We start from the raw sequence: 26,655 nt of genomic DNA, 5'->3' as shown, positions 1-26,655 counted from the left end.
ACTCTGGCGTCACCCTACTGTTACTGAGCTGTTACTGAGCAATAGACTGCAGAACAGCAGGAGAGCACTTTTCAGGTTGAAGAAACAGAAGCAGTGCTGATACACACCTACCACCTATTTTCTTGCACCCACTGGCATCAAGAAAATCCAGCATGATTTTCATACTAATTTTAGCACTAGAAGTACCACAAATAAATAGGGTCCCTTAAATGCCATGGAAGGGACTGAGTGTTAATTGCTATGGAGTTTCATCATGTCACTTATAGTTCTGTCCCCATTTAGAAGGTCTCAAAAAACAGACCATTACCTTTTTAGCTTTGGAAAACAAGGCATTTCACAGGCAAGGGAACCTGGATATTCGGCTCAAAGTTTTCTTTGGTTTTATTCCCAGCTATCTAGCCATTTATTTTCCTGTGTCTGTAAGCTTTGGAGACTCAGTGCCAGCTAAAGATGGCTTCAGTGCCTGAGCAAGCTTTACTAAAGGTAAAAGGGCACTTCAAAGCTGAGTCCTACTACTCTGTAGTGCAACATGCCAGGTACTGGCAGCCTCAAAACACCCTTCGTATCCTCCAGTCAGAAGATACCACCACCAAGAAGGACACAGCAGCTTTTTGTAGTCGCTTGGATGATCTTCACACAAAACTGACCACGAGTTGTCTGAAAGTTTTATATAAAAAAAGTTTTAATTTTTAGTTTACCTGGTCTTGGCTAATCCTAGAATATATGAATGTCAAGCTGCAAAGCTGTTACTCCGGGGCTGCAGATTCAGCAAGTTTCCTTTGGCTTCCTCAGCAAAGCTGTAGCAGAAACAAAAAGTGAGTTCACCAGCGCTATCTGTGCCAACAGCCCCACCAAGTGGCCAAACGCACCTACATCTTCTCTTCCAGCTCATCCTACATCCTAAAGCAGAACGGCCTCAGGAAGTGCTGTTGAAAAATACAAAACTCACTCACCTAACCCAGGCCTACTCACTTCGACCGAAGCCTAACACAAAAAGGTCTTTCAAGTCAAAGTTCTGAAGATCATCTTTCTGGCAAGATTTTTGAGTAAAGGCAAAACAGGGACGTGAAAAAGAGTCTGCCTTCCTTCACAAGAAGCAGCAAGACATACCTGCAGGGGAAAAGGCATCACACATCCTCTTAAAGTTATGTTCAAAGAATCATACAATGTTTAGAACCAGAAGGGACCTTAAAGATCATCGAGTTCTAATCCCCCTGCCATGGGCAGGGACACCTCCCACCAGGTTGCTCAAAGCCCCATCCAGCCTGGCCTTGCACACCTCTAGGGATGGGGCATCCACAGCTTCTCTGGGCAACCTGTTCCAGTGCCTCACCACCCTCACAGCAAAGAATTTCTTCCTAATATCTAGTCTAAATTTCCCCTCTTTCAGTTTAAAACCATTACTCCTCAACCTATCGCTCCAATCCCTGATTGAGTGTCCCTCCCCATCTGTGCCAAACCATAATCTAAATTTCCTACGCATCTCCCATCTTACCCATAACAACTTTTTCTACTTGCAAAGATACTAAAGTTGGTTTACATTCTTCAAAAAATTGGAACAAAGCCCTGTTCTCCCTCTGAGACAACATATCCTCATGGGCAGGAGACACTTACCTTCCTTTTTAATAGTTTATGGTATGGATTCTGTGCAAAGGAAGGATACTCACAAATAACAGGAAGTGCAAGCTGTGCTGTCCATACATATATTCTGGATGTTCATATGTTTGAGCTTGTAAGAGGAGGTATTTTCATCTTGGTGTTAATGTACAGCACTCACCCAGCTGCATAAGGCAATTCTGCTAATAAGCTCCACGCCCTCTCCTCTACCCACTTCCTCCCATATACACTTTAAAAAAAAAAAATAAAATTCTAAGCTAAAACCATTCTGCTCTAAGGAAAGAGGTTTGGGGACAGGCTATGGACAAGCTGACAGACAATTCATTTTAAACTTCCTGCTCCTGGAAAGTGACCTTTTGAGTGATAACCTATATTCATATTGACCTTCTGGGTGATCTAAGCTACTGCCTGATCTATGCAGGTTCCCTAAAGAAAAGCTCTGGTAAGACCCAGACCATGCTAAATCAGAGCACAAAGCAAGTGCCTGGGCTCTGCTCTATATTAATCTGAATTGGCATCAGAGTTACTTGGTTAATCAAGAACGCAAGCAGAGGTGTAGAGCCAAGTTTACAGGTTATTTATACAAAGATGGAGCAGATATTAAATCTCCCACACAGCTTAGCATGCTCAGATCAGGGCTACATCCTGCCCCGTTTCCCAAAGATCACCTAACTGCAGCCCAAGCAGTACAAAGCAAATTCACTCCAAGCTTTATGTAGTATATTAAATACTGAGGTACATGCAAACAGAATAAATAAATAAAGAAAGAATAAATCAAACACACATTTAAACAGTGTCATGCCAAGCTGTATAGCAGCTACTGATATTCAATTACTCTCACGGGTAGACCACAGGGAAGGCTGCGAAGGTGTCATTCCGTTAAGTCTAGGCCTGGCTATTCCCCTCTATCAGCTTCATGATAGATGTCCATCTATAACTCACTATTTCACACCGGTGTCTCAAAATAAAGGAGTTCTGCAGTTTTCTTTGATTTAGGCCTTGGCAGAGGGCCCTATGCATTTAGACAGAAGCACTAACAAATAAACCCAAACAATAAGGACAGCGGATGGCTGGCTTCCTCTGTGTAGGAGCTAAGGAAGAGCCAGGACCAGGCTTCTCAGGAGTACAGTGAAATAGGTAGAGATCACAGTCACAAAATGCAGCAAGAAAAATCTGTACTTTTCCTGGAGGCATTTAAAAGATGGGTAGATGCGGATTTTGTCAGTGTTAGGTCGATGGCTGGACTCGATGCTCTGAAAGGTCCCTTCCAACCTAGGCAATTCTATGATTCTAATAAAATTTTGAGTAACACTGCCCTCTTGAGGGAAATTGAGCCGTATTGCCTTAGCAAAGCCAGCCTCCCTCCACTGCCTCCCTTCAGATGACACTAAAACTCCCCCACTGCCTTGCCATATGGCTCAAGATCAGAAGTTCTTGAAAAGCAGCAGTAGACTCACACCTAGGAATCAATTATCAGTAGATAAAATATAGTTTTGGTTGTGTTTTATTTATAGGTATTTTAAGTACAAACAAATAGGCCACACTGAAAGCACAAGAGCCTATTGTAAAATATATAAACTTCTCCCTGGAAATCAGTTTTATTTCTTCACATATTGTGGCCTTTTATTTTACCTAACAGCTAGTATTGCAAAACCCAAGAGCAGGAACCAGAATCTAGCATTTTCTTTCTCCTGCAAATTCCTAATCACCACACTACACAAGCATGATCTCTCTAACCTAAGAATCCTGATCTTCATATGCAGTTTGCTGAAGAACAGTAAACTTATCCCGTGAAAATCACCTGCTGGCTGAAGTGATCCCTTGCAATATCTATCTGAAGATTTTGGGAATCATTCCCTGAAGTTGCTGTAACACCCAGGCTGTAGAAAACAACCTCCAACCAGTCTTTATGAGAAAGCAGATACTACTGTTTTATTTATAAAATTCCAAGTCACATGAGTTTACTTTGAATATCTATAACATCACAAAAAAAAAAAAAAAGAAGAAAAAAGAGATAAGCTACACCCTAAAGGTCTCAGAGTATTTAAAAGAAGGAACCCTTGGCTTCCTGTATTTTGTCAAGATGGGATATAGGCTAGACAGACATGAGAAGCAGGGATATTTCGAGAAAGCTCAGGGAAAATTACACAAGCCTTGCCATCTCTCCAAGAATTCCACAATATTTTAAATCTGGAAATACCTAAAAATTATCACACAGTTTTGCACTGACATCAAGTTCATTAGCAAGTACTGCTAATAAGAAGCAACATCTGCCCATAGATAGGATCTGTGTCACAGTAGAATCCACATTATGGCAAAGGGAGCGGAACACACCTGCACATGAAGAATATAATGCTTTAACACACAGCACAACAGGAGAGATTCATTAAAAAACTCACTTCCGAAGCACAATATCCAAAAAAATCACTAATTATTCCACATGTGGCCTAGTGCATGAAATCCATAAGGAGTTTCTGTGCCTTGCATGTACTTAATCTCTTTAGCTCTTGGGAAAAAAAAATAATTTAAAAAAATCAGCTCCCATAGCAGTTAGAGTTTTGCCAGTCTCTACACCAGATGCTGCTGCATGACATTGCAGGACTGTTGCGATGAAGAGTCCACTCACCTAAAAACACAAAGTTGCGTTACACACACCTATCACAGACTATTTGGTGGAAATTGGAAAACTGTATTAGAAGCTTTGTGCTAGGTTAAAATTTGCAGATTAACACAGACTTTCACTGAAACGTCTCACATGCTACAACTTAAGAAAAAAAACTTCAAAGGAAAACATTAGAAGGGTCTGATGCCTCAGTAAGAGGTTTAGAAGCAATGATCACCTGCTGTTCCTAACTGACTTGCTAATAACTCTAGCTAATATGAGAAGTTGAAGAATTATACAAAACCAGAAAGATATTATCTATACAGGCTTGAGTCCTCCTCCCTTTGTTATAAAAACTGCTAGTACTACATATTTCCACAATTGTACAAACCAACATTTTTTAAATTGGAACATTGTACCAAGTCAGTTGGGATAGGGGGGAGAGAAAAGACATAAGAGAAATAGGGTTAAATATCCTTATAGCAACTATTTTAAAAATTAACACTTTATTTCTGGAAATAATTAAAAACACTGTGGCAAACCGAGTGCCACCACAAGTTATAGTACGAAATACTCATCTATATAGTTTTTTATAGGACTAAGCACCCAAACACAGACTTTCTAATAAACACAGATGAGGGTTCAATACCCCACAATGAGTTCAAGCATCTAGAGGTACTGTACTGTTAACTAAAATTATACTCTTGAGTGTTTACAGCCACCAATATTCGTGATGAGACTAAGTTGGCATTTACATGGACGCTACTGCTCCATCAGGATTTAATCCTAATTGAATAACGGTAGTGGAATATCATCTATTACTGACTTATCTTGAACAGTGTGTCCATTCAGATCAGACCAACATGCCAGGTCTTCCTGAATCAAGGTTTGCAGAACAGTTTCTACAAAAAGCAGGATTCTGTCTAAATGTCAAGCAATTTGGTGTTACCAAGTCTTGCATTATTACCACTAAAATGAGATACTGACTGCAACAATACAATCGGGCTAGACCAAGTGTTTTCTTATCCACATTAGCAAGCTCATGACATCAGGATCTGTCTAGAAAGCTGAATGTGTTCCGACATGGTTTTTGAGAAAGCTGGCTTTCACCTGGAACATGTCCCATACAAAGCAGAAGTTCTTGAGTTCAGGTATCAGGATAAACATAATGAAGTCAAATACAAGTGAAGACAGGTCTAAGAACTACTTCCAGGACTCTGAACTTTAAGCAGCCCCTTCTTCAGTTCAGCAATTTTATCTTCTCTTGAGGCTGCATAACTCTTCGCCATCTTAATGAGAGAATCATGACGCTTCTCCAATCCAGCCTTCAGATTTAGGTATATTTCCTACAAAGAGGAGATAAAGGCAGGGGAACCCATCAGCAAAGTTAACATTTATGCTTTATAAGTATGGAAGTAAAAGTGGCCTGGTGGCCTCAAGTTATTTCAAAGACACCTCATCCCTGGCTTAAAAAGCAGCATTCACAGAACACAAGAAAATGAAAAAACATCAAAAGAATAAGAGCAGCCACAAGCAAAATTCCAATATTATGATTCTGTTTTATACTAGCAGTCACAATAGTAAAATGGTCAAACACCTGCACTAGCCCAGCATTCACACTACTACTGCCCCATTCTGTGTTAACCTGTGTCACCAAGATCTCTGCCACAGCGACTTCTACTATTGTCCTCCCAGCACGGACAGTACTTCAGTAATGAACAGATAAGATGAGATACTACAGGCAGACTGTGATCCCCTACTCCCAACCCATCAGGATTTCTGCCTCCTTCCAAAGTTGAGATGGACAGTCATCTTCCTGAAACCCTAGAAAGAAAGGGTTTGTGACATGGCAAGTAGTCCTATATTTGAGGGAGGCTGTTGAAAAGATAACATTTGCGTTATAATGACGAGCAGTACTGTAAAGCCTCACAGTTCACTTCCCGGTGGCCAAACAAAAAAAATAATTGACTGCTTAAAGCTCAAATTGCCATGATACAAAAACGGACACCATGGAACTAGCCTAATATCTGCTACAGGCACAGGTGGGAAGACAAAGCTTAATTTCACCCCCCAAAATACTGGTCAATCACACCATTCCAGAGTCTGGTCTCTCAGAAGGCTCATTTCTCCTGCAGGCCATCTACAGTCTGCAGAGACAAGCCCAAGGCTTAGCAACCCAGTGGAACCACAAATGGCAAGTGCTCTCCCTCCCACTATCCACCCAAACCATGACCTGCACAGCCTACTTATTTTTAGGGCCAATAAGTGTTCCTTTATTCACACAACCCAAGTTAAAAAATCAGTTTTGAGAATACCAAACAGGATTCCTTTAGGAAAAAAAAAAAAAACAACACCAAAACAAAAGCAAAACAAACCCTCACCTTGGCTTTCATGTCTTCTTTTTCAGCATTCTCATTCAGCTGCTGAATTTTGAACCTTGTCTGTTGGATTTCCTTATGAATGGCCGTCACTTTATCATATACAGCACCCCTCTTCTCCTGAATTCTGTTACAATATCTAAAGATGGGAGAAAAAAGTTAGTACTGAGCTATTTGACTAATTCCAGATTAAACTTGACCCCACCACAAGCAAAGCTTGCATTTTACGAGCACGAAACTAACAGCTTCTAGAAGCAATGCTGTATAGAATTTACTTGCTTGGAAATTTGCCAATATTTTTAAGCTAGAACAACTTAGGTACAAGAAGTGAAATTCAAAGTGGAGTTAGGGGAATATGTTGAAGATCCTCAGTTGCTGCCAATGAAGGCAACTCAAGTGACTCCAGTGAAACCAGCCCAACGGACACTGCATCTTCCTGCCTTTCAGTAATGCAGCACAGGTGTCAGTGACCTGACAGTTAGGGCCCTGCCTGAAGACCAACCACTGGACCAGGTTAAAAGCAACATAGCTGGACTTGATTTTTCAGCATAATTTAAAGTCACATTTTTCTTAGCCTCAGATCCCCTCCCAGCAAGTTAGAGCTCTAATCCCATACATCTACCTATGTTATCTGCAACTTCCAGTTCATCATTTGACTGCATCCCAACAAAGACCAAATTGCATTTCCCCAGCTTGCAGGTGAATTCAGATAGCTCCAGCTGTGGGCTGCCATGTAACCAGCAACAGCTTAGTGGGGAAACAGGAGATCTACTTTGACTTGAAGTGCAAATCACACCTAACAGTTTATATCAGGCATTTTTTTTTTTTTTTTTTTTTAACAGTATTTACAGTTCGAACTGTAGCAGGTGCTTTCTCTAAAGAACAGCTGAAATCACTCACACTTAGCAGGAGCCTACTTGCATCTTGCTACCTCGAGGGAAGAGTCAGGACACATTCTCTTATTCACCAGCAAAAACTCTTGTTTTCAAACGAAGGTTACCTCTGTTTCCTTCTTGCTTATCAAAGCATCTAATTTTATCACTCAAGGGAAATATCTAGCACATTAAAAACAAATAGGCAGCAACTTTTAACATAAAGGAGCACTAGATTAATTAAAAGCTACTTTTCCTTCAAAATAAGAATGAAAATAATATAGTCGTCTTTATCTAGTACAATACACTAAATGAGGAGCAAAGGAAGCCTGCAAATCTTGCTGCCATTCTACATACCACAGAAGCCTTTCAGCATGACTAAATCTTAGCCGACTCTTTCCACAATGCAGAAAAGTCTCTCTTCCATCTTAGTTAATCTACCCAGCTGATTATTTTCCATATTCCCTTTCCTATCCATGTACAAAAAACCCCATTATATAATAAGCTTTCTCTATAACAGTTCAACACTTCTGAACTCAGTGAAGCCATGACCTTACATTGCTGCAGTTTGCTGCTGCAGAAGCGACTGCTGTGCTGTAAAACACTGCCTTGTGACTTGCCTTTAGCATACTGTAGGAAGGAAGATGGGCTAAGAGGCTTTGATCAAATGACACTTTTCCTTTTGTTTTAGAAGCATCATGTCAGGATAATACTCCTCTGAGATACAAGCCCCATTTCCCCATGGGTCTTGAACATCTTTGATAATGAGCAAAACTGGCAAGGGAAATTATGAAAAATTCATGAAAGGCAAATGGGGCTTTGTTGAAGTCTGATAAGTTGGAAAATTATCCCAATGTGACATTCTCTTTAAGAAGATAAAAGAATCAAGAATAAGCATTATAAATTAAATTAGTGCTCCAATAAAAGAATTGCTGTCAAGTCACATTGCAATTATTGATTTGAGACCCCAAGTCCCCTGCCTGCAGCATTACTGGTCTTCATACAAAGCTATCCCACATCGCTTATTTTCTTCTTACTGCTAAGCTGCATGTTTGTACCAGATGCAAACTTTGGTAGCACATAACGAAGACATAAAGTAGCATCAGGCAGAAATGTCAACTCATCCATACTCAAATACAGTGTGCTTATATTGCTCAACATCTTCACGCTTCTTTTTTATCCTTATTTCAGCTGTAGACAGCTTCTCATGTTTTGCAGTGACCAGTCTCTTTAAGGACATTTCATCTGTCTTCACCTTTTTCAGCTCTATCTGAGCACTCTCAAGCTGATCCTCCAGATTTCTGACCTAGAGTACGTAAGAAGTATTGAAATAAGTTAAACGGGGAAAAGAGCCACAAAATATATAATCAAAACAACATACCTTGTTGGTTTATTAAGATTAGATCTAGCTTCATGCTTTTTAAAGATCTGATTGCTAACTAATGCTCCCAGGTAAATCCCAGATCCCTAGCCTTTATCTGATTTTAAATACATCCAAATGGACAAGATCCCACCACTTAGAATGATTTTTAAGGAGTTACTATGACTTCTGCTGTAGCTCTCAGCCAAGGGTAATTTGAACATATGCTATGGAAATACCCCAAACGACTGCATAGCGTTTTTCAAATGCTCCTAACAATTGCATTCTCCCAAAAACAAGTAGCAAATATCAAGGTACTATATTGTGACAAACATTTCATCTGGGAAAGGCTGGCTTAGTAATATTAAAGGCACTTAAGACACTACTCTTCTGGAAGCAGTAATTTTTGCTCTTAGTTTCTGCTCTCTAGGCAGAAGAAACTGGATCTCACTTCTCTTCTTCCATCATTTCCTACCAACAACCCCGAGACAGTTCAAACTATTTTAGGTCAGGTTTCTATGGCAACAAAGGCTTTGACTATTAAAAGTGGTCAATAGTACATTAGCCAGTGGCATGCTGCAAAGCAGCAGCTATGCTTTACTAATATTTTTAAGAATGAGTTTTATCCAAATTCTTTCTTTTTGGGACAGAGAAGAGATGGGAGCTTTCAAAATGCAGGCATTTATTGATGATCACCTATCTTGCTTAGACATTAAGTTCTCCCTAACCAGATATAATTTGGATAGCACAAACCTCTGATAATACACTGGCCAGTCTCTCCACATTTGCTCCTTGTCTTTCCATCTTCTTTTGATATAACTGCACTTCCAGTTGGCATGACGGCAGAACCTCAACCAGGTCTCTATAACTTTCATATTTCTCAATAACTTCTTGCTTTAGGAAGAAAAAGAATATTAATAAAACAGCTTTGGAGTTCAGCAAATTTTGTTATTTTGTATAGTATTAATGTTTATTGACTTTCATACCTGTTTCCCCGTTAATGTTTCATTAACATACACTGGAATTAATATTTAGCAGTTATTGAAATGAGATCTTCAGTTTTTTTAAAAAAAAAAAAGCATTGATTTGGAAAGCACAGGTGACGTGCCAGTGTTTTACACTGAACTAACTATAAAAGTTTGTTATAAAAGCTTTCAGGACAGGAAAGAGCTATACAGTGAAGAACTTCTATACTGGTAAAACAGGAGTTATACAAAGCATCATAAAAGATGTCTGGAATTACAGTGATAAAGTTTACATCTTGGGAACAAAAATGCCTAGGGAGACAAAGTTACTCCACTGATGTATAAGCAATCATGAACTGCAAACGTTTAAAGACTGGACATTACTAAAAAAAAAAAAAAAAAAATCTAAGAAGGGAAACTCAGCATTCAACATACTAGCAGAGACAGCCAATGCCAGAAACAGTGAATGACAACAGAGACACTATGAAGCATGTGTTCTAAATCCAAGGACATTTGTGAGCTGCCAAAATATTGTCATCTCGAGAGCAAACAGCCAGACAGGTATAGCATAGATTCAAGAGTTCTGCACCTAGTTTCACAAATAAACAGTTACTCACCAAGGATAAAGCAGCAGTGACTGCAATCCTGCTTTAAAAAAAAAGCCACTGACAGAAGCAAACAAAAAAAAGTCCACACACTTCCACAACCAACCTGCATATTTCTCTGAAGTTGTGATTTCATTTCAGACTAACCACAGTTCTGTTAAATTTTGACTAGAAGTACAAGTCATTCAAGAAGGAGTTCTAGATAATGACAGTTCAGTAAGACGTGCTTTTTCTAATAGAATATCTCCTTGTGTGGACAGAGGAAAACCTCACCTTGGATTTCTTGAGTTTCTTAACAGTCTCTTTCATCAGTTCTTTGTAATTTTTCAGTTCCTCTGGACTCTCCACAATTTTTGATTTCAGCTGCTCTTGTTCTTCTTTCAAAGCAGCCATTGTCACTTTAAGCTCATTCTAGTTAACAAGACAAACACAGTTTCAATATTAGCAATTAGGTGAACAAAGAGGAATTGTGAGGCATGGTTTGCCTGGATCTTACGACTAGACAGGTACTTTTCTCTGTTGCAAGTCATTCCTCATTAGGAAGTTTGTTTTTTAAAAAAATTCCTCTGAACAACATTAACATTCCCAATCAAAGCAGTTAACGGTCCATTTTGATCCCTGAACATGCGTACAGGGGTGCAATACTAAGTCACAAGAGCAACATTTAACTAGTACTCCACAAAAAACCTGGCAGCTAATACACATTACTAGCAGCTCTCTCCTTCAGAGCCCCTCACCCAGGCAGTTACTGCAGGGTTTCACGGCCAGCTGTATCAACCTGGTTTATAGATAGAGCTACAAGCTTCCTGTGCAAGATCTTAAAAACCTCCTGTTTTGTCCCCACCAAGTCAGTGACTGCCTCAGCCATTCCATGCACCTAAGGTAAGTCCATAGCTTCTCAGAAGTCCAGATGTCTTGCCCTGTAACAGATCAGCTTCCTGAACACAGACAGAACTTTACATTGCAGAGATGGGTATTTAAAGTTAACAACAAAACAAGCTACTGCAGCAAAGCTTCCATGGAGGGGAAAAAAAAAAAAAAAAATAAGTCAAATCTTTTTTATAAAAAACTAATCATCATCACCTGAACATTACCTAGCTTTCAAAAATAATTTGATCCTAGAAAGGAACATGATCTATTAGTTTATCTGAGATGCAAGCTACAGCCTACACCTACATAGGGGTATACTTACCAGTTTTCGGGTACGTTCTGCAATATCTGACTTCTTTTGTGAAATCGCTTCTTGCAAAGCTGTCTAAAAAAAAGCAACAAACTTTAAAGAAGCGTCTCTACAGCTGCTGCCTCCTTTACCCTTCTATCACAGATCTGTCTACAAGAGAAATCCCATTTATGGTTTCTTTGGAGTGCTATAACTAGGAGACAAAATTGCAGTCTGTAAGATTTAAAAGATGGGGAAGGAGGACATTGATACAAAAGCCAGTGGGAGCGCCAGCCAGCAGTAGGTAACTAGGAACGTGGATAAGAGATGAACTACCACTATTCTTACTGACCCTGGCAGCGCTATATATACACAACCTTCTTCACCAGAGATACTGTTCTTTAGAAAAAACTAAGTTAATACAAGGTCCCAAATAATATAGAAGTGAAGCATATGGTTAATAATATTACTAGTACAGACAGGAATTAATGTAACAAAAAAAAAAACCACCACAGATTTTTTTTTTTCTTCCCAAAACAGCTGAAAAGGTTACCTATAACACCTTAGAGGCAAGTTGGCATTGCTGCAAAGTTATCTCTGTAATCAATCCTACTCTTTTTGCCAGGCATTCCCTTGAGTGACCCTTCTTAGGCCTCATTTCCTGAAACGGCTCACCTCCAATTCCAATTCTTTGAATTCAGGTAGAAAACCAAGCAAAAAAAAAAAATCAACCAGGAAACATACACATCATACTTCTGAACAATAACACAGGTATCTCCCAAGTAATTGCAGTAATGCATTTCAAAAAGAAAGAGCCAAAGGAACACAAAAGTGTATTAAGTCTGATTTCAAGTACGTTTCACATTCCTTATATTGAAATGAAAAGCTGATGCTAGGGATTAGATAAGACGTTTGGTTGCAATGATCTTTGTTTTAAATGAGAAAAAGTCCCCTTTATTGTTTGTAGAGGCAGAGGGAGGGAAACAAAATCAACAGAAATAAGGATTGCCCACAATCAGAAGCCATAGCAGCATTTCAGAGAAATTTATAAAGAGATCATACTTGTTTCCGATGGCAGTCCTGCCTTAGTAGTTGCTGCAGTTCTCGAATGTTATCTGTCAGTTGCCTGACCTCTGCTTGATGCTCAACTGGAATGGTGCTAAGCAAAAAAAAAGAAAAAAAAGAAAAAAAAAAGACATCAAACAGTTTCAGGATCATCATAGTCAGGTCAGAGTACAGTAGATAAAACAATCACTCCCCCCAAAGAGTTTACAACCAGTACCTTTAGTAATCAGGACAAGACAGTCTCAAATTAATACATCTTCTTTTCCTTTGCTTATGAGATTTTGTAGTTGAAGCATAATTTAAAGAGCTATTTTGACAAGAAGTGGTATAAGCATAACAGAGGACTAAGTTTAAAGATCATGTTAAGGAAAGCACAAAAGAACAACACTTCTACCCATTTTTGTGGTGATTTTTCATTTATGAAATTTGCATAATATTACCTGCCATAGAAACACCTTGCATTAGGACAGACCTGTAGCTAGAGAACCTCCTGTCTAGCACATACCAACAGCAGCTATCAGAGAAAAAAAACCTCTTTGTTTTGAAAGCTATCTTGGAAACCAGCCATCTCTTCATCCTATTATCCACAAGCAAAACCAAAACTTAATGGTGCAAAGACACAGACAGTAGAACTAAATGGCCTGAAACGGAGAATGGGGCAAACATGTCAAATAACTAAGGAAGACAACTTTACCCATCTCTTAAGTTAAAGATTGGCTTCCAGCAGCTATTGAAAAGATAAAGACCTATCACTGAAACCCGACTATAACAGCAAGAAGTTTCACCTCAGTCCCCAGCACACAAAATACAGTATCATCTCAAAGCAACCATACACTGGTCACGTTTTTATTTTCTGCCAGTGGCTCTTCCAGCCTAACAACAGTAGAGCTACTTTTGTAATTCTGAGCGCAACCCAACAGCAACATCTCTATATTTTCTAGCTTATTTCCCAGGGAGGCTAACCAGCAACAGAGTCAGGCAAGGACTAAAGAATTCCAAGTCTGCTCAAATTAAAAGTTCCTGCAGTAGTTATCAAACAGTTCTGTCAAAACCCACAGCTTAATTACTCAGTTCTTGTTTAGGCACCCCATATAGAATCATAGAATCATTTAGATTGGAAAAGACCTTTACAATCAAGTCCAACTGTTAACCTAACACTAATAAGTCCACCACTAAATTGTGTCCCTAAGAGCCACATCTACACATCTTTTAAATACCACCAGGGATGGTGACTCCACCACTTCCCTGAGCAGCCTGTTCCAGTGCTTGAAAACCCTTTCAGTGAAGAATTTTTTCCTAACATCCATCCTAAGCCTCTCCTGGCATAACTTGAGGCCATTTCCTCTTGTCCTATCACTTGTTACTTGGGAGAAGAGACCAACACCCACCTCACTACAACCTCCTTTTATGTAGTTGTAGAGAGCAATACAGTCTCCCCTGAGACTGCTTTTCTCCAGGCTAAACAACCCCAGTTCCCTCAGCTGCTCCTCATAAGACTTGTTCTCCAGACCCTTCACCAGCTTTGTTGCTTCTCTTCGGACACACTCCAGTATCTCAATGTCTTTCGTGTAGTGAAGGGCCCAAAACTGAAAACGGTCTTCGAGGTGGGGGCCTCATCAGTGCCAAGTACAGGGGGACGATCACTTATTTTGTCCTGCTGGCCACACTATTTCCAATACAAGCCAGAGTGCTATTGGCCTTCTTGGCCACCTGGGCACACTGCTGGCTCATATTCAGCTGGCTGTCGACCAACATACCCTGGTCTTTTTCTGCTCGGCAGCTTTCCAGCTATTCTTCCCCGAGCCTATATATCACTGTGTGTGGAGTTGTTATGACCCAGCTTCAGGACCCTGAACTCAGCCTTGTTGAATCTCATACAATTGGCCTTGGCCCATTGAGCCGGCCTGTCCAGATTGTACACACTGAACAGGAAAGTCAGCCAAGTCAAGTAGCACATCCTCCTCACACTCACTTCAGTTTCTCCAGCTTCACTGCTGCCTCCTGATTTGCAGTCTCCAGTTGTTGGTGTTTCTCCATAGCCAATTTCTGCAAATTAAATATTGAGATTTTCTTATTTTAGAAGAATACGGTTTCTCTCCGGGCTTCTATTAGAGCCCTGCTCATTATTATTTCATGCATGGTGAAATGCACCATCTCTGAACTACCGAGATATTCAGAAGAGAAGCCACCTGCAATTCTACCTTCAGTCCACCGACTGGTACATCTATCTTTTCTCAAAACAATGAGAGGTGTTAAACCTTCACTTACCAAGCTAAACTATGAAATAAGTTACTGGAAAAAAAATTAAGATAATAGCCTAAGTAATAACTTTGTCATGGTCATACAGAAACCTTTACAATACCAACGAGCTCATCCACTCTTGTAAACTAACTTGTTTCCTTTGCAAAGGTTTCTTAAACCATTTACAGCAGCTGTGTATACTTATAACATGTAATATATTATGTAAAACTTGTACAACTATTGAACTGGTACGTTCCCATATTACTTGGCTAATTTAAGATTCCAACATGTTATTTTTAAATGCAGTTAAAAAAAAAAATCACAACCTTTATGCTCCCAGTTCTAGGTTAACATTAATTATACTGAAGTAGGTATCTGGAGTAACATGGCGCCCCATCTTACATAGTTCAGTTGTAAGTCCAAGTAGACCTCACGTCGTAATTCTCTGAAATTTACAAAGTTGAGAATGCCGCTCAAGAAACGAGCTGTCCTCTTGGTTTCTGAAATAGGAATGGCAAACCATCACTATTCTGGTTTCCACATGCAATTGCATAGAAAAAGTTGGGAAAAACATAATTTAGAGAAGAGACAGAAATTACAAAACAGAATCCAAATTAGTTCTTCCCCCACTCACCTTGCAAAGATCTCATGGACTACACAAAAACTAGCACCAAGCTATGAACTTACAGTGTCTTAGCAATTCAATGCAATTTAACAAGTGAAAATGGCACCTAAGAGAAAGACAATTAAGTAAAAATACAGCCTCCCATTAAAAGAGAAGTTGAGGAGAAAGAGTGTCTTCAGAATCATAGTTGAAGATTGACAACTTCATTCTAACTACCAGGCTAACTGAAGACAGCAGTTTGAACTGCTTTGACTTTTTTGACTTTTTGGCTCTATTTCAAGCAAACTTTGTGAAATATCCTTAAAAGCCTTAAATTCAAGGGCAAAACAGAGAGAGAAGTGAAAAAGTTCCTCAGAATAGGCTTTTCTAAGTTGTTTGTGTTGTACCAGAATCAAAAAGACTATTGAAAAGGGTAAGGCAAAAAAAAAAAATTAAAAAAAAAAAATCACTTCCTACATAAGCATTAGCATAAGAAATCCTATAGCATTCCAGAGTTGCCAGGATAATTTTTGTTACCGTCTATTCTTACACCATGTCAAGTATGTCACAGTCCACTCCCCAGACCAGCAGTTCAACAGACTCACAGCATTCAAAACACCCCTCAGTTATTTTAACTAGATAGCCTATATAAGGAATAATGAGGAGAACTGCTCATTAGAACCAGCTTGTCTAAGGGCCACAGCAAGGGTCAGAAGGATAGTTGCAAGCCAGGGACAGTTCTCTGTACTAGATGCCCATCTGGCTATGCCAAAGGAGAAGAGACCCCTGGATATCAAATGACACCCACCACCCCAGGAAACACAAAGATTACAATGCACTTGCTTACTTGGGTTTAAAACATCAGCAATATGAAAATCATTAATCCGGCACACTGGAAGTAAGCGCTCCCTGCAAGGAAAACCAAATGCAAATTTATCTGCAGTGACCATTACTCAGGTTTTAATATTATATCCATTTACTAAAAAACAGATCTCGTCCTCTCATCCCAGAGCATATGCACAACAAGCACATAACAATAGTAAGTCTCAGGAGAATAACACAGTAGGACTCCACACAGATCAGCATTAAACATTTGTATTCTTACAACATTTCACAAAGATCTCTGTAGAGAAAATACTTGCCTGTAGAACAATTTTTCAGCTTAATTGGAGAACTCTTACACTTAACTGTTAGCCAGTTCTCCCCTTACAACTGCAATGAAGCTTAAAGTCTAATACTCACCTTATTCCATGAAAGATATCTACATACACTTCAGACAGCAAATTTACACAAGTACTTCAGATCCCTCTTCTAGATGTAATGATGACCCTCTAAAAATTCAAAGTATAGATTTGTGCTTCATCTTGGTGAGGCTGTATTATTTAGCTAATACATTAATTTTGACAAGATGGCTGCCTGCTGAGAATTTTACTCTATTAAACATTGCTGTCCCCGTTCATCTGCAAATTTCAGTTTGCTCAGAGCCAACAAGTATGGAAGCACCATCAGCAAAAAGACATAAAGTCCCACTACTTCTAGTAAACTGGACCTTTACAAGGAATAGCAATTGAACAGATGCAGCATCTTCTACTTACATATGAATATACAAATTACAAACAGGTAAAAAGCCTTCAAATATCTGTGGATACATTATGTCAACGTTGACTGGCATCTAAAAAGTAAAGAGAATCAATGTGTAAGTAGAGAATCCTTAAAAATACATAGATTTATTTCCACAACATAACACACATAATTCAAATAGGTTATACACACTGAGGATGGTCTCCCCATCCACAGGGAACACATTAGAGGCTGAAGAAAGCCATCAAGTTAATCAGCAGACTATTCTGAGTGTCAGTTTTGGCTGATCAAAATAGAAAGACAATAATAAAGAAGCAACATTACAAACTCTGGAATTCAGTCTAAACCCCCTGTTTTAATTTGTTCAAAACTGGTGCAGAAGGACACTCTCTGCATTACACACATCACAACAAGAAGCTCTTTCTTTAAACACCCTGAAATTCATATGCTCAACTGTTTTATGAAGAAGTCAGAAGGAGAAGGTAGTAGTACACTGTCACTTTTTCTGGTATTTTAAACCTCATGGAGGTGATCTAACATTAAAAGCAACATTTACTTTCCTTCTAGACCCGTCTAACATCTAAGCAGCGACTCTCCTCCAGCCATGGCCAAAACCAGATGCCCAAGAAGACAGTATGTATGTTCAAGGCCACTCAAGAGTGTCCCTTCATAGGCTTGTCTAATCCCTCCCAGACCATGGGCATACAGCATCTCACATACAAATTTTCTGCAATAGAGACAGCATTTCTAAGCTCCTATTCATGCAATTACAACATACAAAACAGTAAGCTACTTGTCATTTGCTAGTGAGAAGATAAGAGAAAGATACTTCAGTATTTAATGTTCAGTACAATATTTTTTTCATTTCACTTTTCATTACCCCTGCCACTACAGACGTACCATGTAGAAATGCTCCAGGCGGATTCCATAAACCTTCTGCAGGATTCTCATGTAAATCATGTGTAAAACTTCAGGCTGCAATAAGAAAGAACATGAATCAGTATTCCGTATGATTGATTATTCAGGGCTCCCACACTAGGCCATAAAAGTAGTTCTGCCTTTAACACACAAAGGCCAATTTCACTGAGCCACCAAGACTAAGTTTTACTTTCCAGTAGTTTGCAGTTCAAGCATTACTATCTCATAAGAGAGTGGTAAGAGACAGCAATCAGCTCTGACAACTACAGCCCTAACTGCCACAGCTATGCATTGTTTTCAGTTACGTTGCTGCTCACTGAGCAGTTTTGAAACCAAATGGCACCAAAAATCTCAAAACGGTCACAGAAACTATGAACCCATAGGAAGTATTGCCCTTCATCACATTATTAAAATGGAGGGGCAAAAAATACCTACACACCAAACAGTTATTCTTTTACAGCACTAGTCCCTGATCAATTCAAATCAATCTTGCTTCTGAAAAAGGATCACCCCATTGTTCCCTATTTGAACAAGGCCACCTTCCTCTTTCAGCAGGCACAAGCCCTTACATAACAGCACAAGAAATCACACTGAGGCATCAATTCAGATTTAAAGCCACTTCTTTTTTGTTGAGGACACTGCAAGTCTGCACTAACATTAATGGGCAGAGCAATACAGGGAAAAAAGGGGGTGAAGCAGGGGGGAGTTGCTTTTCACAGAATTGATTTAAAGGCATTAGTTGCTCAACAAAGCTGTCAAAACTATGACACTATGCCAAACACAGTGCCTATTTTAACCTAGTTCCACAGAACTGAAAAGACAGACCGTGTACCAGTTTCATGTTTGCCTGTTTATGAAGGCACTCCCTTCCTGGTGAGGCTTGAGCAAGATTCTCTCAAGCTGGAAAGAAGAGAAGCTCTAGGTTTAGCCCTGTAACTCCTACGAGACTGGTCTGCCACATCAGAAAACCTAATCACCTCACTGTCAGGGTTTGAGAAACCCACAAAAATTTATCATTTAGACAATTATTCTATCACTTGATGACCCCTCCCCACCCAGGAAGGGGAATCAGGAAAAAAATAAAGAAACCCAAGGGCTGAAATATAAACAGATTTAATAGAATAAGAGTATTAATATTACTAAAGAACCAGTATTGATCCCCATACCAATATAAAATATACAAGGATTTTACTCAGCCATTGCTATCAGCAGGAAGCTGTGCACCCGCAGCAGGGACAGCAAATGCCAGACACAGCTTCGGGAGGAAGGGAAGGGCTCAGAGGTCTGGCACCAAGGAAAGAAGTTCTCTGGATCACAGTCATTAAAGGAGAGAGGACTTCACAGCAAACTTAGTAATTTATATTGAACATGACATTCATGGCATGAAGTAATCCTGTCAAGTGCCTGTCAAGATTGGGTCAAGTGCCCAGGTCTTGCTCCTCCCCATCTCCGCACCTGGCAAGGCTCGAAAACACTGAGACCTTCAAACCCGCATACCACAGCCGGTTATAAAGTAAATATTTTCACAAATTCAGAAACCAGAGTCTTCTAAAAGTGCCGTTTTCTCAAGCACTAGAAGATAAATTAGCCCCGTGTCGCTCAAACCAGGACAGTCACTTGGTGTGCTGCTGTACACCAAACACCGTGTAAACCGATAGGGAAGATCACCCAAGAAACCAACCGATGTGCAAGAAAAACCTCTGGCGCTACAGCAGGCAAAGGCCCTCCTCCGTGACGGTCAGGAAGCTGCCTGAAACCGGCAGGGCCCCTGTCACTCCCGCCCTGCCCACGCAGGCCGCGGCCTCCCCCTCACCCACCTTGGGGTTGCCGAACACGTCGCTCTTGACCAGGTTCCGAGCCTCGGCGCCCCCCAGAACGTGGCTACGGAGGTAGTTGACGATGTCGTCGGGGCTGTAACGGGGGAAGGTCATGGCCTCCATGGCGACGCCAGGCAACGGCCGCAGCACCAACCGCCCCTCGCCGGGCCGCAGCTTGAATCTGGCGGGCGCCCCCTCCGCCCCCGCCCCGCGTCACGTGCAGGCCGGCCGACGGCCTATCCGCGACCGCGCCGGCGGGAGAGGAGGCGGGTCTTTCTCAGGCTCCGCCTCGCGCGCGCGCGCGGCAGCCGTTGGCCGTTAGGGGCGGGGCCGCCTGAGGCGCTCGGAACGGGGCGAGGGCGGCGGGAGGGGAGAGACTGGGCCTAGCGACCCCGCGCCTCACAGCTGGCTGCACCCCCTCGCCGCCCTCAGCGCCGGCCTTGTCCCTCGCCGGCTGTGGGGTGCCGCAGCTCCCACCGCCATCTCAGGTGCCGCCTCCAGCCGGTGCTTGCGGCGGCTCCCTGGGCTGCCAGCGATGGCTGCTGTCAGGGCGGGCCCGGCGCCGTGCCGTCCCTCCCGGGCTTTGGAAGGAGGCCAGACAGGCCGGCTGCTCGGTGTGCTAAGCGCTGCACGGGCGGGGAGCAAGCAGCTCTGTCAGGGACAAGGGCAGGTGTTCCTGCAGGGAGGTGGGCAGGCGGAGGAACAGCACGGCAAGTCGGCAGGGGGAGCTGATGCAGCTTTGGAAAGCTTGTCCCCTGCAAAAATGCCTCTGGAAGAACCTAAGCTGCTTCCTGAGAGGAGACAAAGCCAATCCATCCTGACGTTGCACAGGGCTCTCTTGCTTAATCAGTATAAATACCCCCTCCTGGATTTAGACACCATGTGTGACCAAAATTGCACTGTCCATGCCTGCCCTGCAGAATTTTGATGGTTACATGCCACACAGGCCTCCTCACACCCGACATGCGCCTCCTCGCATCTCCACTCAGCTGAATGCAGTGCCTGCTCGGCCAGCGAGGTTACGGCACTGTCCCCCCTGCTATCATAGAGGTGTCATCTGGCACCGAGTGTGACATGGAGACGCTCCAGCCACCGTTCCGCACTTGCTGATGTAGAAACTCGGCTCACTTTCCAGATAGGCACTCTGCCAAGGAGTCAGGTGAGCCGCGGACACAAAGTGCTTCCCAACAGCCTTGCAGCCAGACACCTCCTCGGCATGGCTGTGAGGGTAACGCAGCTTGCATAGGGCTGCTTGCAGTCCCCAAAGGGCTGAGTGGCCTGGAAGGTGTTAGACCATGTCTCCTCCAGGTAGACCACAGCCCTTGAGCCTCATGTTTCTTTTGGGGATGGGGATGGGGATGGCATCAGAGAGGATCAACTGCCCGAGCAGGTGTAGCTGTCAGTACCTGGAAGTGAACTGCACAGGGCAGCAGTTGCAGGAGTTCCCTGCGGCCATCCCGCTGGACACCAGACAGCTGATTCTGGTGGCAAATAACATCTCATACCTGCCGGCAATGGAATTAAGCTTCTTGGCTGATTTGGTCTACCTGGACTGCAGAAAGAATCTCTTGGGGGATGACCTGGATTTCACTTTCATTGGTGTGGCCAAGCTTGTCTATCTGGACCTCAGCTTCAACAACCTCACACAGGTCACCTTCAGCACGTTCTCACACCTTCTCAGCCTGGTGGTGCTGAAGATCTCAGACAATCCCAATCTTGTGGCCATCGAGAAGGATGCTTTTGCCAACAATACCTGGCTGAGGCACCTGGATGTGAGCCGGACGGGCTTAATGTTCCTGGACACCAGCACTGTCCAGGACCTGCCCAACCTGAGGTTTCTGGGGCTTGGTGGCAACCTGTGGCACTGCAACTGTTCCTTTTTGGACTTCATCACCTGGATGACAGAGAGCAACGTTCATTTTCCAGGTGAGGGCTGTGTGAGCAGGACCTCTCTCCCCCTGCTCCTGCTGATCTGTGTGGAACGGAGAGGGCCTTCTGTTCTGTTTCCCAAAACTTCAGTTTATGGGGCTGTGCCACTGCATGTCAGCTTTGTGTCCCATCTTCTGGTGTTGCACAAAACAGGGACTGGTGCAGTTGGGTTACACGTGCCCCACCCATAGAGAGTCACACTTGCTCACATCCTCAGGACAGTCAGGGAAGCATAGCCTGTAGGTAGGACGCTGCTGCTGCTCTAAAAGATCTGGCTCCAGCCTCAGGAGGTGTCCCTGTGCCTGCGAGTCACAGTGCCCCATGGCTGCAGTGCCAAGATTGAGGAGCCCAACACAGCTCTGGGGAGATCTGTGCTGAGAAAGCTGCTGCTCTGAATTTCCTGCCTTGTCTCCATCTGCTCTGATCGTTTGGTGCTGTTGCAGTACCAGCACGTCCATAACGATCAGTTAACCCCCCTCTCTGTGGAAACACTCTCCTGCCTCCGCTCTGACCTGCTCGGGGCACCCTCTCCAGCCTCAAGTTCTCCACCGTTTGGCCAGTGTTCCCCTTCACCTCAAACACCTCCCGATAGCCTTGTACTGCACAACATGCCTGGCAGGCAGATCTCATTTGTGAAACCTCTACAGCGATTCTGCTCGATGCTGAAAACAAAGCAGCGTTGAAAGCCAGGCAGCTCCTCTTCTGCTGTCATCTCTTGGTAATAGGCTCTCTGGGAAAAGTTTGGGTACTGTGGAAGCCAGCGAGAGTTTAGCTGCTAACTTCCATGGGGCTGTGATCACACACTCTGCTCCCCATCGACCCGTTTTTGTACATGAAGAGTGAACGTAATGCCCTTTGTCCTAAGAGCACAGCAGCTGTTGTGCTAGGACAGCTGAAAATTAGAAATCCTGCAACCTCTGGCTGTCACAGTGCTTCTCAGCCCTCAGAGCAGGTACATTTGACTGATCCTCTGTATCAGACTGTGACCCAGTGCTCAGAAGTCAGAGAAACACTTTGCTGTTCCCATGGGAGCTCTGGTTTGGGTCCCAGCTGACCTTTGATCGTCAGCATGAAACAGAACACGAGTTGCGCTCAGAAAAGTGTGTATCCTTATGACTGGGAAATTCCATATGTCCCCACTCTTCCTCTGGCACCCCAGAGCAAATTGGTTTTCTTTTATTTTAAGTTTTCCAAAATAAGAAAGGTACGTGCAATGCAGGTGAGCACTGAGTCCCATTGGCTACAGCAGCACAGCGCAGCTTGCTTCTGAATAAAAGCCATTTCTTGGGTCTCCAAAACTTCTTTCCTTACATCATCTGGGATCCCAAAATCAGCTGCTTCCCATCATATTGACAGATTCTACAACTGGGCCGTGGACATCGAGTGTTCATGAGGCAGGGTAATCACCAGTTCCCTTTCCCAGAAAAACACTGGTCCCAAGGGCAAACCTTTGTTCTGCAGCTGCAGGACATGAACTCGATTTTTCCAAACTGAAAAGGAACACAGCACAATGCATACTAACGGAGAAAGCTTGGTTTCCAGTAATGTGGGACACAATGGTGAGAGAGAGCTGCAAAAGAGAAACTGTTCGAGAAAGTCCGTCCATCCAATAAGAAAGGGCCACAACAGAGTCCAAGGGGAGAAAAGGGAAGGGCAAATGGAAGCTGGTGTTAGGACAGAACCAAATTAAGAATGTCTTATTAGATGTAGTCAGCTCCCTATAGACAGTAAAGTTTTTTTATTTTCCACATACAAGTTACAGGCAGTTATGGAACAGTGTAAAAAAAAGTACTGTTCTTAGCAGTAGGATTGGAGATAACACACTGAACCCTGGGACAGGAGAATAAAGCTCATTGCAGGCAGTTTGGGAGGGTAGGAGTAAGAAAGGCAGTGGCAGCAAAGACTGGGGGTATGAGTATGCATCCCTGCACTGTGCTCTGGAAAATGGGAAAGCCAAAAAAACCAGAGAGCCCTCGGAGGCTGCTCCACTTCCCTGCTCTGCTGGGCTTTGCTGTGTCCTGGCAAGATGCTGTGGGTGAGTCCGCAGGAGGCCATGTGCCTCCTGAGACTGGTGTGAGGGCTCCACAAAGCTTTCACGCTGCTGGCAAGTGCACATAGGCTGGACACCCTGTATCACAAACACCCGGCTGCCTTTGGGCAGGGGAAGGCGGGTCCCTCTTCATCGGGACTAGGCAGCCCCAAACTGAGGGCTGTTACAGGAGCTGAAGCTCCAGTGTGAAGGGATGTTGGGCCAGATCCCTGAAATCTGCGGCAAGGAGATCCCCATCCTGGCCTTTAAAAAGCTGCTGCTGCTTCACAGAACACCTTGGCACCAGTGTTCTGCACTCAGCTGGATCATGCGGTCTAGGTGCTGACATGAAGTTGCCCAGATCTAGATGGATTTTGGTAATAGAGAGATCAAAGCTCTCCAGTTATACTCAGGACAATGACACGTATCAGTGTGAACAACCACTGCAGTAATGTATGATATAATGTAATATAATATAATATAATATAAATCCCCTGCAGCTTGTTCCTCTCCACGGCTCCCTTTCCTTCAAGCCCATCCATCTGGTGCATCAAGCAGCGACCAGCCTGTGCCCAGCCCAGTAACCGTGTCTGGTCCAGGGAGTTCAAACCCCGCAGGGGAAGGAGAGGGCCGTGGCGGAGAGCACGCTGTGGAGAACTCTACAGACACCAAAAGGAGATGGTGCTTTTACCACGCTCCGCCTTCACTAACTTCAGAGGGAAAAGCCAGCATCTGTTTGATCACCGCGTATATTACAATAGCACAGGGTATAGTCGCTATTTCAGTGGAACTGGATCACTGATGAGTTTCCTCTTCCTGTCTCACACAGCAGGTAAAGCTGTACCTAACTGCAAACCACCCTAGTTGTCAAATGCACACAAGCCTCATTATTCCAGCATAATTTAGGCTACATCACTTCAGAAGGTGTTTGAGATTAAAAAAAAAAAGCCAAACACATGCGCTCTTGTATTAAAAGTGCTCCATCAGCAGAGATGAACAGTGCAGGGACAGCAGTTTGCCGCAGTGGCATAATCCGACGGGCAACATTTTCCTATGGAGGCAACACCATTCTGGCAACCTGGCAATTGTGGTCTGGCAAGGGTTTGCCTGTCCAATTTTGCCTAAGCCATGGAGGGAGAGAGGTATGAAGTCTGTGGGCATTTTTCAGGAGTTTAGCAAACTCCTCCATCATTTTTCTAGCAGGACTCCTGCTTAAGACACAGGCAAGAGGGTCCTCCTTCCGCTTATCCCTCTGCAGATGCTGACAACATCACCTGCTACACCCCAGAAGGCCTGCGTGCCCTGAAAATGCCTGCAGCGGAGGCACAGCTCCACTCCGCCTGCCTGACCCAGCTCTACAAGCGAGACTACATCTTCCTGTGTCTCGTTGGCTTCTGCATATTCTTTGCCGGCACCATGGCAGCCTGGCTGGCTGGCGTCTGTGCCGTCATCTACGAAGTCCACACTTCAAAGGGAGAGGAGGAAGAGGAGGAGGAGGAAGACACAGTCGCTTAGGATCAGCCCTACAGATCCTTCTGAACGCCCATCATGGGAACTGAAGGCAGGCCCTTCCTGCCCCATTTCCCACATTATGTCCCATTCTAGATGCTATTTTTTTTTTTTTGAAGTGAAATAAAACTGCAAGAGAAGAAAAGTCTCTGTGCTCCAGTTTTACTCACTGTGCTACCTCCACTTGTCTTCTTCTACTGGGACTCGGGACATTGGCAAAATATTCATTTTGGGGGGGAGAGGGATATGAGAGGTGTGGACAGTGCCAGGCATTTACACTCCCGCTTTATCATGAGACCACAGAAAACCAGGGTCAAGCTTGGGGCCTGTCCTGACCTGGGGTACGGGACAGGCTCCAGCATTCTGCTGTAGGCAGGGAGTTCACCAAGCCCAGCAGAGCTTATTGGGACCAGCCTAGATAGCTTACTGGAGCCCAGGGAATCCAAGAACTCTCTGCTGTGGAAAGGCAGGTACGAGAGCAAAGAGATTAAACCCAGGACTTTAGGGGCCTGGGATCCCACGGGGTCTTGGTTTCTTCCCCATTACACTGGCAACAGCAGAAGACACCGTCTGTCCTCCTGCAGCCAGACCCCCTGTACCTCCATAGATTCATAGATTGGTCCAGGCCGGAAGGGACCTGGACCTCCAAAGGTTATCTAGTCCGACCTCCCCGCAGTCAGCAGGGACACCTCCAACTAGACAAGGTTGCCCAGGGTCTTGTCGAGCTTCACCTTGAATATCTCAAGGGAAGGGGCCTCAACTACCTCCCTGGGCAACCTGTTCCAGTGTTCCACCACCCTCATAGTAAAGAGCTAATCTAAATCTCCCCTTCTCCAACTTAAAACCATTGCCCCTCGTCCTGTCACTGCAGGCCTTTGTAAATAGACCCTCCCCAGCCTTCCTGTAGGCCCCCCTCAGGTACTAGAAGGCCGCTATGAGGTCTCCCCAGAGCCTCCTCTTCTCCAGGCTGAAGAACCCCAGCTCCCTCAGCCTGTCCTCATAGCAGAGGTGCTCCAACCCCTGATCATTTTGGTGGCCCTCCTCTGGACCCGCTCCATCAGGTCCATGTCCTTTCTATGTTGAGGGCTCCAGACCTGCACACAGTACTCCAGGTGAGGTCTCACCAGAGCAAAGTGGCAGAATCGCCTCTCTGGATCTGCTGGCAACACTTCTTTTGATGCAGCCCAGGATGTGATTGGCCTTCTGGGCTGCAAGAGCACATTGCCTGCTCGTGTCCAGGTTCTCGTCCATCAGCACCCCCAAGTCCCTTTCCTCAGGGCTGCTTTCTAATACCTCATCCCCCAGGCTGTATTTATGCTGAGGATTGTTTCGGCCCAGGTGCAGGACCCTGCACTTGCTTTTGTTGAACCTCATGAGGTTCACCTGGGCCCACCTCTCCAGCCT

General features: G+C 43.5%; 2 protein-coding genes across 2 annotated transcripts; one reads left to right on the top strand and one right to left on the bottom strand.

The window, feature by feature from the left end:
• Nucleotides 1–3,127: 3,127 nt before the first annotated feature.
• On the bottom strand, nucleotides 3,128–20,010 carry NUF2 (NUF2 component of NDC80 kinetochore complex). Its single transcript, XM_074152153.1, has 13 exons — nucleotides 19,785–20,010; nucleotides 17,950–18,024; nucleotides 17,064–17,140; nucleotides 16,316–16,377; nucleotides 15,267–15,364; nucleotides 14,596–14,669; nucleotides 12,621–12,717; nucleotides 11,592–11,654; nucleotides 10,673–10,810; nucleotides 9,583–9,723; nucleotides 8,600–8,775; nucleotides 6,601–6,736; nucleotides 3,128–5,565 (listed from the first exon to the last, which is right to left on the bottom strand). Exons 1-13 carry the CDS (start codon nucleotides 19,905–19,907, stop codon nucleotides 5,416–5,418), a joined length of 1,410 nt encoding a protein of 469 aa, XP_074008254.1. The 5' UTR covers nucleotides 19,908–20,010; the 3' UTR covers nucleotides 3,128–5,415.
• Nucleotides 20,011–21,079: 1,069 nt separating this feature from the next.
• On the top strand, nucleotides 21,080–25,257 carry LRRC52 (leucine rich repeat containing 52). The gene is made up of 2 exons (XM_074151772.1): nucleotides 21,080–21,710; nucleotides 25,001–25,257. The coding sequence occupies exons 1-2, from the start codon at nucleotides 21,080–21,082 to the stop codon at nucleotides 25,255–25,257; spliced, it is 888 nt and encodes a 295-aa protein (XP_074007873.1).
• The last annotated feature ends 1,398 nt before the right edge of the window (nucleotides 25,258–26,655 follow it).

This window comes from Numenius arquata, chromosome 8 (assembly GCF_964106895.1).
Source record: "Numenius arquata chromosome 8, bNumArq3.hap1.1, whole genome shotgun sequence".
In the NCBI taxonomy this organism is placed as follows: Eukaryota; Metazoa; Chordata; class Aves; order Charadriiformes; family Scolopacidae; genus Numenius; species Numenius arquata.
This window is presented reverse-complemented; position numbering and strand designations above follow the sequence as displayed.

Excerpts from the sequence above, each read along its gene's own strand:
- NUF2 (XM_074152153.1), bottom strand. The coding sequence starts at position 19,907 with ATGGAGGCCATGACCTTCCCCCGTTACAGCCCCGACGACATCGTCAAC. Across the intron at positions 14,670-15,266 it reads TGGACTTACAACTGAACTAT|AAATTGGCTATGGAGAAACA; the intron begins GTAAGATGGGGC and ends TTTAATTTGCAG. Across the intron at positions 5,566-6,600 it reads AAGAAGACATGAAAGCCAAG|GAAATATACCTAAATCTGAA; the intron begins GTGAGGGTTTGT and ends TCCTCTTTGTAG.
- LRRC52 (XM_074151772.1), top strand. The coding sequence starts at position 21,080 with ATGTCTCCTCCAGGTAGACCACAGCCCTTGAGCCTCATGTTTCTTTTG. Across the intron at positions 21,711-25,000 it reads GAGCAACGTTCATTTTCCAG|ATGCTGACAACATCACCTGC; the intron begins GTGAGGGCTGTG and ends ATCCCTCTGCAG.